This window comes from Lissotriton helveticus, chromosome 8, assembly GCF_964261635.1.
Source record: "Lissotriton helveticus chromosome 8, aLisHel1.1, whole genome shotgun sequence".
In the NCBI taxonomy this organism is placed as follows: Eukaryota; Metazoa; Chordata; class Amphibia; order Caudata; family Salamandridae; genus Lissotriton; species Lissotriton helveticus.
The window spans coordinates 11,201,412-11,213,483 of NC_136069.1; the positions used below are offsets into that span (position 1 = coordinate 11,201,412).

General features: G+C 49.6%; 1 protein-coding gene across 1 annotated transcript in view; it reads right to left on the reverse strand.

Annotated features, from left to right (window-relative positions):
- Positions 1 to 643: 643 nt before the first annotated feature.
- CASQ2 (calsequestrin 2) overlaps positions 644 to 12,072 on the reverse strand; it is a 247,467-nt gene continuing 236,038 nt past the window's right edge. The window contains exons 9-11 of the mRNA XM_078656366.1: positions 9,634 to 9,734; positions 3,984 to 4,058; positions 644 to 1,058 (exon numbers count right to left, since the gene is read on the reverse strand). Coding sequence (XP_078512492.1) covers positions 792 to 1,058; positions 3,984 to 4,058; positions 9,634 to 9,734 — 443 coding nt within the window. The 3' untranslated portion in view covers positions 644 to 791. The remainder of the gene's footprint in view (positions 1,059 to 3,983; positions 4,059 to 9,633; positions 9,735 to 12,072) is intronic.

The window sequence follows — 12,072 nt, forward strand, 5'->3', positions numbered from 1 at the left end:
TCTTTTTGCTTTATGTACCTGTTGAAACAACCTCATTATTGCCCCAGGACACCAGAGGGCGCTCATCCTCTCTGCAGCTTGTTTGGAGAAGGGTGGCCGAGATACCCTGTGCTGATGAGAGTAGGCTAGGGACAGCTAGCCCATCGGTCCTCTACTCCCACTGAAGCTGAGGGTCTCTATATATCCCACTAGAGTCACGTAAACCTGCTTCGTGAGTGGTCAACCTAAGTGGCACAGCAAGGGTCCAATGGGCATAGTGAAAGCAAGGAAATTGGGTCCCCCTTCTTCTGGTGTGGTGGTAAAAAAACAGTCACTATTTGGGGAAAAGTGATCTCCTCAAACCCCTGAGCCCCGGTGGCACTGAACTTGCTGCACTGCTGACAGCTGTGCCCATGGGGATGCTGAAGGGTTGTTTATTGCCCAATGTATTGCGTAAGCCTGCTGGGCAAGTCCACTTGTTGGCCGGGGGCAGATAACTGATTGACAGAATGGGATCTCAGGAGATGCAAGGGAGGACCAAGAATTGTGGCCGTGAATTTCTAGAAGAAAACAGATGGAGCAACATTAAATAGATGGACACACAAGGGCCAGTTCGTATGGAAGCAGCAGTGCCGGGAAGGAAAAGAGACCAGAAATGGCTATGTAAAATGTAATGCCATATTTCTTTTTTGGTACATTCACAAGTTTTCTTTTTATTAAATTATAACCAGTCCTAAAATGTGACATTTACAATTGTCCTGGTCGTACTACGACTCTCCCTCCGGTCGCCATCCTTCTTGAGGCACATACATTTAATCGTCATCATCGTCGTCGTCGTCATCATCTTCATCATCATCATCATCATCGTCGTCATCATCATCATCATCATTATCGTCGTCATCATCATCGTCGTCGTCATCATCATCGTCGTCGTCATCATCATCGTCGTCGTCATCCTCATCATCGTCATCATCTTCAGTGTTTACCTTCCCAGAGAGAACGTCTTCGATCCAGTCCTCCAGCTCGTCCGCGGTCGGCAAGTCATCATCATCTCTGATATCCATCCATATACTATCAGCCTGTGAAGAAGAAGACAGAGAAGGTCAAAGGGATGCTGGGAAGAGACGATGGTCCTCCAGCATCAACACACACTATCAGCCTAGGAAGTAGAGAGAAGGTCAGAGGGATGCTCGGCTGAGACGGTGGTCCTCCAGCGTGCCTCAAGAATCAAAAGAGAGATGGAGAAGTTAAACTTCCACTCAACTTCCCTTAAATGAACATGTAAAATAAAAAGGAGTGGAAGAGTTGTGTTGAGACAGGGGATGGGGAGGGCAGCACCAAAACTGTTGGGAGACTCTCACCAGTGTTGTTCCGCCAAAGGGCATGCCTCCCGTTGGCGTAATTAGACACTAATTGTTACATCATTGGATATTTTCCTCCACCAGGAGGGATTGTCTCTTGAATCTGAAACCATATGGGATCCACCATGTGAGGAAAAAAAGTTTAAAAATACCTCCTACCTTTAGAAAGGACGTATTTTATTAAGAAGATCAAAGTAGTGGTATGAGTAAAAAATGTGGGATGTGGAAAGAGAGGTATTAGGTGTCTCTCACATCTATCTCTGGAGGACGGTTAATGACCTGGCGGGAGGAGGCACCTGTGAATACGGGAGGGTTTATACAAGTATTAGGAGGTGGCATCACCAAAGTGGGAGCAACACATACATCACTGATGGATACTTGGACTAAAAGTAAAGCTGTGTGTTGGATTTTACGCTGGGGAGACAGATGCTTCATGGAGAGAACTGTAGGGTGGGGGGAGGGATGGTAGTTCTGTCACCATTTGTTGCGTTTTTTCTTTTTTGTTACTTTGTTCGAACACAGTTTTCCTTGGGCAGGCATGGGTACTGCAGGTTATACCACTCGAGATGTACCTGAAGTTCCCGGAGCGTGGCCATCGTTAAGAAAACATTTCCACTGATTGTGCATAAGTATCCAGGGACCCCTTGGGTCGCTTTGTGTAGTGGTCACAGGTAGTCCAGTCGCAGGAGTTCCCTCTCGCGTTCTTTTGTTTTGCCACATATGTATGAAAATGTGCCCCCTCTTAGAACCATGTTAAAGACCACCGAGGGTGTGGTTGGGGAGGAGACTATGCCCTCATTCAATGTAAACTACGCTGTAACAGTGACATTTCCTACACTGTTGGCATTTGGCCTTGGCCTGCGCGGATGAGTTAGTACACGTCTATTGATTTACTATGATGGTTACTTAACTCCTTTCTTCCCCATAATGTCTCAGACGGTGTAACCTGTCTGTCCTTGTTTTCCTGGTACTAACAGGTCGGTGTTATGTTGTTTATTAACCATAAGTTACTTCCTGCTCTGTTGTAAAGTGCTCTAATGCCTTTGGGTCAAGTCCAAGCTATATAAAACAAGCATTAAAAATGCAATAGATCTCACCTTTCATTAAGTTAAAGCCATTTGCATTGCTATTCATTATCATTAGCAAAGCAAATGGCTTTAACTTAATCAAAGGTGAGACCTATTGCATCTTCAATGCTTGTTCTTGTCTATCTGAAGTCACGTGTAATCCCCAGAAATGCCCAGAAATGCAGCGCTTGCACATCTACTGTCCGTCCGCGTGCACCCTTTGGAATCCGTATTGATTCCAAAAGGCCCTCGCATGGCGAGGGCAGCACAGGCGCGCTGCTAACGCCAGGCGAGACCTAAACACAATCCATACATACGCACACACCTTCTCCATACACAACATCCTGTACACCTTTGAACTGGGCCACCACAGGCAACAGGGCTCTTTACAGTCGTCAGAAGAACAGATCCTGTGCACACACTGATGAAATCGGTGGTCCTGCAGTCAGGACGCAAAATTACAAGATAATGGAAAATACGTGAAAGGTTCAAAAGATTAGACACAAAGGTTCATGTAGGTGAAGATGTTTTTTATAAGTCAATTGTTGGTCAGTACAGAAAATAATAGCCAGCCGACACGTGTTTCGTCACACCGTGAAGGAGATGTGACTCATCAGGGCTGATAGGCTAATAGGGTTGGCAGGGTCGTGGTGGCGACTGCCAAATCTGTAGTCGGCCACGTGGTAAAACGAGGGATGCGAAAGGGGTGGGTGGGTACGTCCACAGCTTTCCGAGGTAGCCTAGGGCAAAAAAATAAAGGAGAACACAACGGGTCCGTGCGTCCAGCTAACGAGGTCCGGTAATGGCTCCACAGCTTTCCGAGGTAGCCTAAGGCAAAAAATAAAGGAGAACGCAACGGGTCCGTGTGTCCAGCTAACGAGGTCCAGGTAATGGCTCCATTACCCGTACCTCGTTAGCTGGATGCACGGACCCGTTGCGTTCTCCTTTATTTTTTGCCCTAGGCTACCTCGGAAAGCTGTGGACGTACCCACCCACCACTTTCGCTCCCTTTTGAGGCACGGGGTGCCTAGGTCTCATCCCTCGTTTTACCACGTGGCCGACTACAGATTTGGCAGTCGCCAAATGTGTGACGAAACACATGTCGGCTGGCTATTATTTTCTGTACTGACCAACAATTGACTTATAAAAAACATCTTCACCTACATGAACCTTTGTGTCTAATCTTTTGAACCTTTCACGTATTTTCCATTATCTTGTAATTTTGCATCGTGACTGCAGGACCACCGATTTCATCAGCGTGTACACAGGATCTGTTCTTCTTCTATTTCGGTTTAGGTCTTTCTATACTGTTACAGGGGTGGTTTCTCCCTCTGGGTTTGTGTCCCCCTGTCCTGCATTGCACCGCGTGCCTACCGCACGAATAGCACCATCAAGAGAACACACCGCTTAGAGCGCCACTTCTTCCTGTTCTCTCAACTCAAACCCATCCTCTTTCAAAAACTCTTTACAGTCGTCCATTAGAACCTCCTCAAACCCCCCGAGGCTGTACCGACTGCCCTGTAGGTGCACCGTGTATCCCCCCGACACCCGCCTGTGGAGCGTGCGTCACACTTACGTCCGTGACATTCACTATGCCGATCTGGGGCTTGAAGAGGTCGATCTTGAACGTCTTCTCCCAGTAGGTTATCAGCTGCAAAGAGAACACAAGATACATCATTACATTTTCACACACTCCCTCTTCATTGATACAGCATGCACACAACAATCACCGCCAATGCGCTATAAATAAAGACACTGACACCATATGTGTGGTACTTAGCAGAGGTGCTACTAGAGCCAAATTTTGGGGGGGCTTGGGTGTGGTTAATTCTTCCAGCCATAGTCAGAGTGGAGATGCAGGGGCTCTAAGAAGGGGTGAAAATACAACAAAGCCTCATTTACAATTAAATGGTCTTTTAAAGACCTGTGAAGTGCTCAGGTGCGGCTGTTTGTGTGACCGGGAAGCTGTCTCAGCCCCGGCTGACACACACTGAAACTGTGGCATGGGCAGAAAACTGTTGTGCTGCCAATCACAGAATTTCATCAAGTGAGGAGGGCAGGCTTAAGACTTAGATCAGCTTTTTCTCAAGCTAAAAGAATGTATTATATCAGAAATATCTCTTCTGCCTGCTCACAGCAACCCAAGGGGGCATTTACCACTTATGTGCTCTCATCCAGTACTAGAGTCAACTAACTCAGGACAAGTCTGCGAGTATGGGGTGCAGTGAGATAGCTTACACAGCTTGGGTTCCCATAAGGGTGAACCATGACACCACTGGGATTTTTTAGCAGCGAGGGACCACCCTGCAGACTTGCAATGGGCCCTCCTTAGAGTCCGGTCTATGACATCGACTGGTTATTCCTAGATTTCCTTTGTCGCGAGAAGCCTCCTTTTTTTAATTCAGTTGAACCTTCCTCAGGGATGCTCAGGTGTATTCAGCAGTTCAGGAAGACCAGAAAAACTCTACTTGTTGGATTGATTTGCCTGATTCCTGCTGCAAGGGTTCAGCCCCCCTGGGGCTTCATTGGGGGTTTGCTGCTTGTCATGCTGAAGGCGCCCATCTTCAGAGAACACTGGGGCATATTTACAAGGGAATGGCAGAGCGTGGCGTAAAGCACAAAATGCGAACGCCACGCTCTGCCATTCAGAAAATTCAGGGAGGAGCCTTATTTACAAAGATACCGTGCACCCCTGCTTTTTCTCTAGCGCTGGCGCTAATGTAAACATCCTAGCACCAACGCAGGCACCCTTGCACATCTGCATTGAGGGGAATGATTGTGTATGTGCAGGAAGGTCCCCTCCTGCACAAAAACAATCACAAATGGTGATTTGTAACTTCTATGTGTGCTGCATTGTGCAGCACACACAGAAGTTGGAAATCGTAATTTTTGTAATGAATGTTTATGTGCAGAAAGAGACATCTTCTGCACATAAACAAACATTCAAGGCAATTTGCTGTTTCTATCTTTGCTGCATAATGCAACACCCATAGAAACAGCAAAAACCAGGAGAAATGAAGCATTTCTCCTTGTTTTGCCAGAGTAAGACCAGGCTTTCCCAGGTCTAAATTTTGGCATGGCCTCCTATTTACGCCTCCCTGTTAAATATGGGGTGCAGCGTCAAAATCAATGGGAGTAGCGGCGGAACGCCCACTGCAACACCCATTACCCACCCCTTTCACGCTAAGTATAGCATGAAAGGAGGCCTTATTTACAAGACAGTGTTTAATCCCGCATTGTAAATAAGGCGATGCCCCTATCGCCACAGGAACGTCAGAAAAAGTGATGTTCCTGTGGAGATAGGGCTTGTATATATGCCCCACTGTATCGCCACTGTAGGAGAGTAGGGTCTGCTATCCTATGGTCACCCCAAATGTTTGCTTTTTGCTTCACTGGTTTATGACTTAATGTGGCTGTGGGCCTGCTAATCAGACCCACAGCCTGCTGTTCTCTCTCTAAATTAATACCAATGCACACCAGGTGCATTACGAATTGGAACTGGTTCACCTTATTGGCCCCTGTAACAGTGTACCCAGGTACCCAGGGCATAGGTGTTTCCAAGGCCTACCAGGGGCTGCAGCATGTCTTATGCCACCCCTGGCCTGGCCTCCATATTTGACACAACTGGCTGATCACTCAGCTGGGGTAAGTTGGTGTAATCACCCCTTACTTAGGTATAGTATGTCTATATCTAACTTAAAATGGACACATATGTTCCTATCAGCCACTCCTATGGAAGGCCTCATCAATCTTGGAGGCAGAGTGCTTGGAAATATGTGAGATGGTGCTCTGGCATGAGCTGAGCCTGTCTACAGCTTTCGGAACCACGTCCTTTAGCTGTTCCATGATACTGCCATACCGTATACTCTTAAGTGCATTATGAACCTCGCGGTTAAATGCTATCTTTGGTTTGGCTTTATCAAAACATGTCGAGTAACGTGTCATACGAATTGGAATACTACCCCCTTGCCAGTTCTGGCGACGGGGGTAGCATTCCACCCTTCTAGAGGGACACGGCATGTACATAACCTGAAACCCGGGTAAAGTTAAACATGAGCCTCAGCATCACAAAATGGATGCTGCCACCACAGACACAAGTCTGACCTCCTGCTGCTGGGAGTCCTTCCAGCGAGAGAGGCTTGGACAAAGGGTTTCCTGCCTTGGGAGGTGCTAGCACCACCCCAGACAGGATTTTGTGTATTGGGTAGGACAGGGCTGAATAGAATGAGACATGCCTGGGGCACACAAGGTGTCCCTGTGCATAAGCCAGTCCAAACCGGTGCTGGGGCTTCACAGCCCCAGTCTTGGCGCGGAGATGGACAAAGGAAAGGGGGTGTAGCCACCCCCCTTCCTGGTCCCACCCAGAGGAGGGACCTAGCAGGTAATCCGGCCCCTAGATTTGGAATAAGAGTAGGAGCTGTGTCCCAAAACTTCAGATCATCCTGAACTCGACTTGAAACTAAGAAGAAAACTGGACTTCGACATTCTGCTGCACAGAAGACTGAAGAGAATCTCCCTTGTGGCAAAGGAGTGACCACCCTGTGAATACAGGCACCAACCAGCAACTCGACGTCTGCTTTGCCGCCGCCTCCCGCCGGAGCCCAGAGCCTGACAAGACCTGGATTCCCAGACATCTCACAGCCCGATCCACATTCCCTGAAAAGAAGAGACCCGTGGAGGCATCGAGAGACGTGGGACCGGCCATCTTGGAAGACCCCCGAGAAGCTGACTGCGCAGCACCCGAGGTTGCCTCAATGCTGTGCTCTGGGGTTTGAGAAGCCCCACCACCGAGCAGCATCTGCACCAAAGATCAGCCCCCAGCATCTCCACAATCTGCGTGGGGCCCTTTTGCACTTTGCCACTCGACGCGTCATCCCGGTCAATTGCCACGTGGCTAGTGGCCATCTTGGCGATGAAATCTACGATCTACACCGCTGGTCTGGTTGCCCCAGACTGGCCCTCGTTCCTGTAAAAAAGAGCACCCGCTCTGACCTTGCTGGTCCGAGAAATAAGCTTTCTTCACTTCCTGCGTGGCTTGCATTAGCCAAGGCTTGTTTGCTCCAATCAAGTGGCCAACACCGCCATCAGCTAGAGCCTTCGTGGGACAGCTCGTGATCGACTCCTGGACGTCCTGGACCTCTTTGTGTCCACGTGGCTGCGGAGACAAGCTGCACCTCATCGCCTGTTTGCACCCGACATCGCCTGGTTCCATCCTGGTTCCACGGTAGTCACTGGCTAGTGACTTTGAACATTGTCCCCTCTGCTTTCAGGTCTTTATATCTTCAGATCCATCCTTGGATCCACCGGAACTCTCCTCAACGACCCGCCTGCAGCATCTTCATCTCCAGACACCATCGACCTGCGTGACGAAACCCGACACTACTTGGCACCTATGCACCCGCTTCCTGTGGGTGAGGTAACTCAGCAACGCTGGTGTTCCTACACTGGTACACACCTCTAGTGTCTAGATCTAAAGTTTTGTCCTTCAAGGTCAGTCGGAAGGTTCCTAAAACAGTAACTTTATAACTTTTACACACCATTGACATTGCATTGGTGCATGCGTGTGCTTTGAGCGCTGCACCCGAGTCCCGCGGGCCTTTCCCGACTTCTTCACTGTTAGTCCCGAACAGCTCCAGCGATTCCCCAGGCCCTAGGCCTATTTCCTTTCCAAGTGGTGGTTCTTATACCACTATTTTAGTATATGGTTTAAGTGGCCCCTAGGGCTCATCCATATTGTGCAACTTTTGTATATTTAGCAGATGGGATGAGAGACCTTCTCCCAGACCTCAGCTTTCTTAAAGTGATGAATCTGCTCCTCGGTCGCTCCTGTGTGGACCCTATGTAACATTATATCCTGACACCCTGTAATTACTGGAGCGGATGATGAGGGCTGGTAGCCTGAAACTGGTCCCATGAGGCACACGTCAAGGCTGATTTGCATATGGCCATGTCTGAACTGGGGTGGCAGAGTGGGCTAAAGAACGGTGATGGATCAAACCCAGATCTTTTGACTGGGTGTGAGTGTTTGATTGGTTCAGATGCTCCATCCATCACCACCCCCTTTTGTACCGCTTTGTTCGCCCTAAGTGTGGCAGGGTATGCTCAGACGTGAGTCCCTTGCTCACTTTGCCACTGGATTCAAGCAAGCCGGGCTGAAGACGGTTGTAATGCCAGAAAACGGTCCTCGGAAGCTTGTTTCCGGTCCAGGGAAGGCATGGCTTGGCAGTTCGGGCTGGACTGTTCCCATGAGGCACAGGGTCAGACTGATTTGCATATGGCCATGTCTGAACTGGGGTGGCAGAGTGGGCTAAAGAACGGTGATGGATCAAACCCAGATCTTTTGACTGGGTGTGAGTGTTTGATTGGTTCAGATGCTCCGTCCATCACCACCCCCTTTTGTACCGCTTTTGGCCGCCATAAGTGTGGCAGGGTATGCTCAGACGTGAGTCCCTTGCTCACTTTGCCACTGGATTCAAGCAAGCCGGGCTGAAGACGGCTGTAATGCCAGAAACCGGTCCTCTGAAGCTTGTTTCCGGTCCAGGGAAGGCATGGCTTGGCAGTTCGGGCTGGACTGTTCCCATGAGGCACAGGGTCAGACTGATCTGCATATGGCCATGTCTGAACTGGGGTGACAGAGTGGGCTAAAGAACGGTGATGGATTAAACCAGATCTGTGACTGGGGGTGAGTGTCTGAAAAGTTTCAGTGCACTGTCCATCATCTCCTTGTGTTTGTGATGAATTATGAGATGTAATGATGTACAACGGAAAGGAACTAATTTTCACGGTATGACCAGTTATGAAGTGAATGGATTGACATTCAAGATATCCACACATCTGAAACATAATTATGACAAATTCTTTGTGAACAATGTATGTACCAGCTGTTTTAAATATAATAAACTGTGGTTTTTCTCACCCCAAAGGTGGTCTTGGGCTCTTTTATGTGGAAGCTTAAGTGGTGAACGGCGAGAGGGGGAGGAATACGCCTGTGTCTAATGTGAAGAGTACAAGTCCACCAGTCCCACATGTTGTTTTGCCGCTTGGCATTCTGGTACTTGTAGTTCTACCTTCACCATTATACACAGCAGAATGTAAGTGCAAGGACAGGCACTACCTGCCCTGAGGGCCATGAGTGCCATTGTACACTCCCTGCTCAGACTGTCGAGGGGCTGCCCCTCACTGCACCCCCCCACAGAGCCACCCCCACCCTCTGACGTCATGCTCACCAGCGGGAAGTCATCCGGGTCGATCCACACGATGCTCAGTTCCGGGTTATTCGTGTTGTCCTTCGCAACTTGTATCAGGATCTGAAGGAATTCAAACCCATCTGAAATTGGAGCAAAAGCAAAGCGGCATCACTGACAAGAGCAGACGAGGGGCGAATCATATCCCATTCACGTTCACGGCCTCTTAGCTGAGAGTTAATGATACAATGAAAGTTGATGCAAGGCCTCTCAGCTACACTAGAGTTAGAAATGAAATCGGTTAAGTGTCTCTTAGTTACTAATCAATTTAGTATGGAAGTTATGCAGGAGTTTTTAAGTGAAGGTGATTGGGGGTGATGCGTGGCCTCTCAGCTGTGAGTATAATGAGTGTGGAGTGATGCAGGGCCTCTCAGCTGTGAGTAGAATGAGTGAGGAGTGATGCAGGGCCTCTCAGCTGTGAGTAGAATGAGTGAGGAGTGATGCAGGGCCTCTCAGCTGCGAGTAGAATGAGTGTGGAGTGATGCAGGGCCTCTCAGTTGTGGGTAGAATGAGTGAGGAGTGATGCAGGGCCTCTCAGCTGTGAGTAGAATGAGTGAGGAGTGATGCAGGGCCTCTCAGCTGTGGGTAGAATGAGTGAGGAGTGATGCAGGGCCTCTCAGCTGTGCGTAGAATGAGTGAGGAGTGATGCGTGGCCTCTCAGCTGTGGGTAGAATGAGTGAGAAGTGATGCAGGGCCTCTCAGCTGCGAGTAGAATGAGTGAGGAGTGATGCAGGGCCTCTCGGCTGTGAGTAGAATGAGTGAGGAGTGATGCGTGGCCTCTCAGCTGTGGGTAGAATGAGTGAGAAGTGATGCAGGGCCTCTCAGCTGCGAGTAGAATGAGTGAGGAGTGATGCAGGGCCTCTCGGCTGTGAGTAGAATGAGTGAGGAGTGATGCGTGGCCTCTCAGCTGCGAGTAGAATGAGTGTGGAGTGATGCAGGGCCTCTCAGCTGTGGGTAGAATGAGTGTGGAGTGATGCAGGGCCTCTCAGCTGTGGGTAGAATGAGTGAGAAGTGATGCAGGGCCTCTCAGCTGTGGGTAGAATGAGTGAGAAGTGATGCAGGGCCTCTCAGCTGCGAGTAGAATGAGTGTGGAGTGATGCAGGGCCTCTCAGCTGTGGGTAGAATGAGTGTGGAGTGATGCAGGGCCTCTCATCTGTGGGTAGAATGAGTGAGGAGTGATGCAGGGCCTCTCAGCTGTGAGTAGAATGAGTGAGAAGTGATGCAGGGCCTCTCGGCTGTGAGTAGAATGAGTGAGGAGTGATGCGTGGCCTCTCAGCTGTGGGTAGAATGAGTGTGGAGTGATGCAGGGCCTCTCATCTGTGGGTAGAATGAGTGAGGAGTGATGCAGGGCCTCTCAGCTGTGAGTAGAATGAGTGAGAAGTGATGCAGGGCCTCTCAGCTGTGAGTAGAATGAGTGAGGAGTGATGCGTGGCCTCTCAGCTGTGGGTAGAATGAGTGAGAAGTGATGCAGGGCATCTCAGCTGTGAGTAGAATGAGTCAGGAGGTGCTGCAGGGCCTCTCAGCTGTGGGTAGAATGAGTGTGGAGTGATGCAGGGCCTCTCATCTGTGGGTAGAATGAGTGAGGAGTGATGCAGGGCCTCTCAGTTGTGAGTAGAATGAGTGAGGAGTGATGCGTGGCCTCTCAGCTGTGGGTAGAATGAGTGAGGAGTGATGCAGGGCCTCTCAGCTGTGGGTAGAATGAGTGAGGAGTGATGCAGGGCCTCTCAGCTGTGAGTAGAATGAGTGTGGAGTGATGCAGGGCCTCTCAGGGTAGAATGAGTGAGGAGTGATGCAGGGCCTCTCATCTGTGGGTAGAATGAGTGAGGAGTGATGCAGGGCCTCTCATCTGTGGGTAGAATGAGTGAGGAGTGATGCAGGGCCTCTCATCTGTGGGTAGAATGAGTGAGGAGTGATGCAGGGCCTCTCTGCTGTGGGTAGAATGAGTGAGGAGTGATGCAGGGCCTCTCAGCTGTGAGTATAATGAGTGTGGAGTGATGCAGGGCCTCTCAGCTGTGGGTAGAATGAGTGAGGAGTGATGCAGGGCATCTCAGCTGTGAGTAGAATGAGTGAAGAGGTGATGCAGGGTCTCTCAGCTGTGGGTAGAATGAGTGTGGAGTGATGCAGGGCCTCTCAGTTGTGAGTAGAATGAGTGAGAAGTGATGCAGGGCCTCTCAGCTGTGGGTAGAATGAGTGAGGAGTGATGCAGGGCCTCTCGGCTGTGAGTAGAATGAGTGAGGAGTGATGCAGGGCATCTCAGCTGTGAGTAGAATGAGTGAAGAGGTGATGCAGGGCCTCTCAGCTGTGGGTAGAATGAGTGAAGAGGTGATGCAGGGTCTCTCAGCTGTGAGTAGAATGAATGAGGAGTGATGCAGGGCCTCTCAGCTGTGAGTAGAATGAGTGAGGAGTGATGCAGGGCCTCTC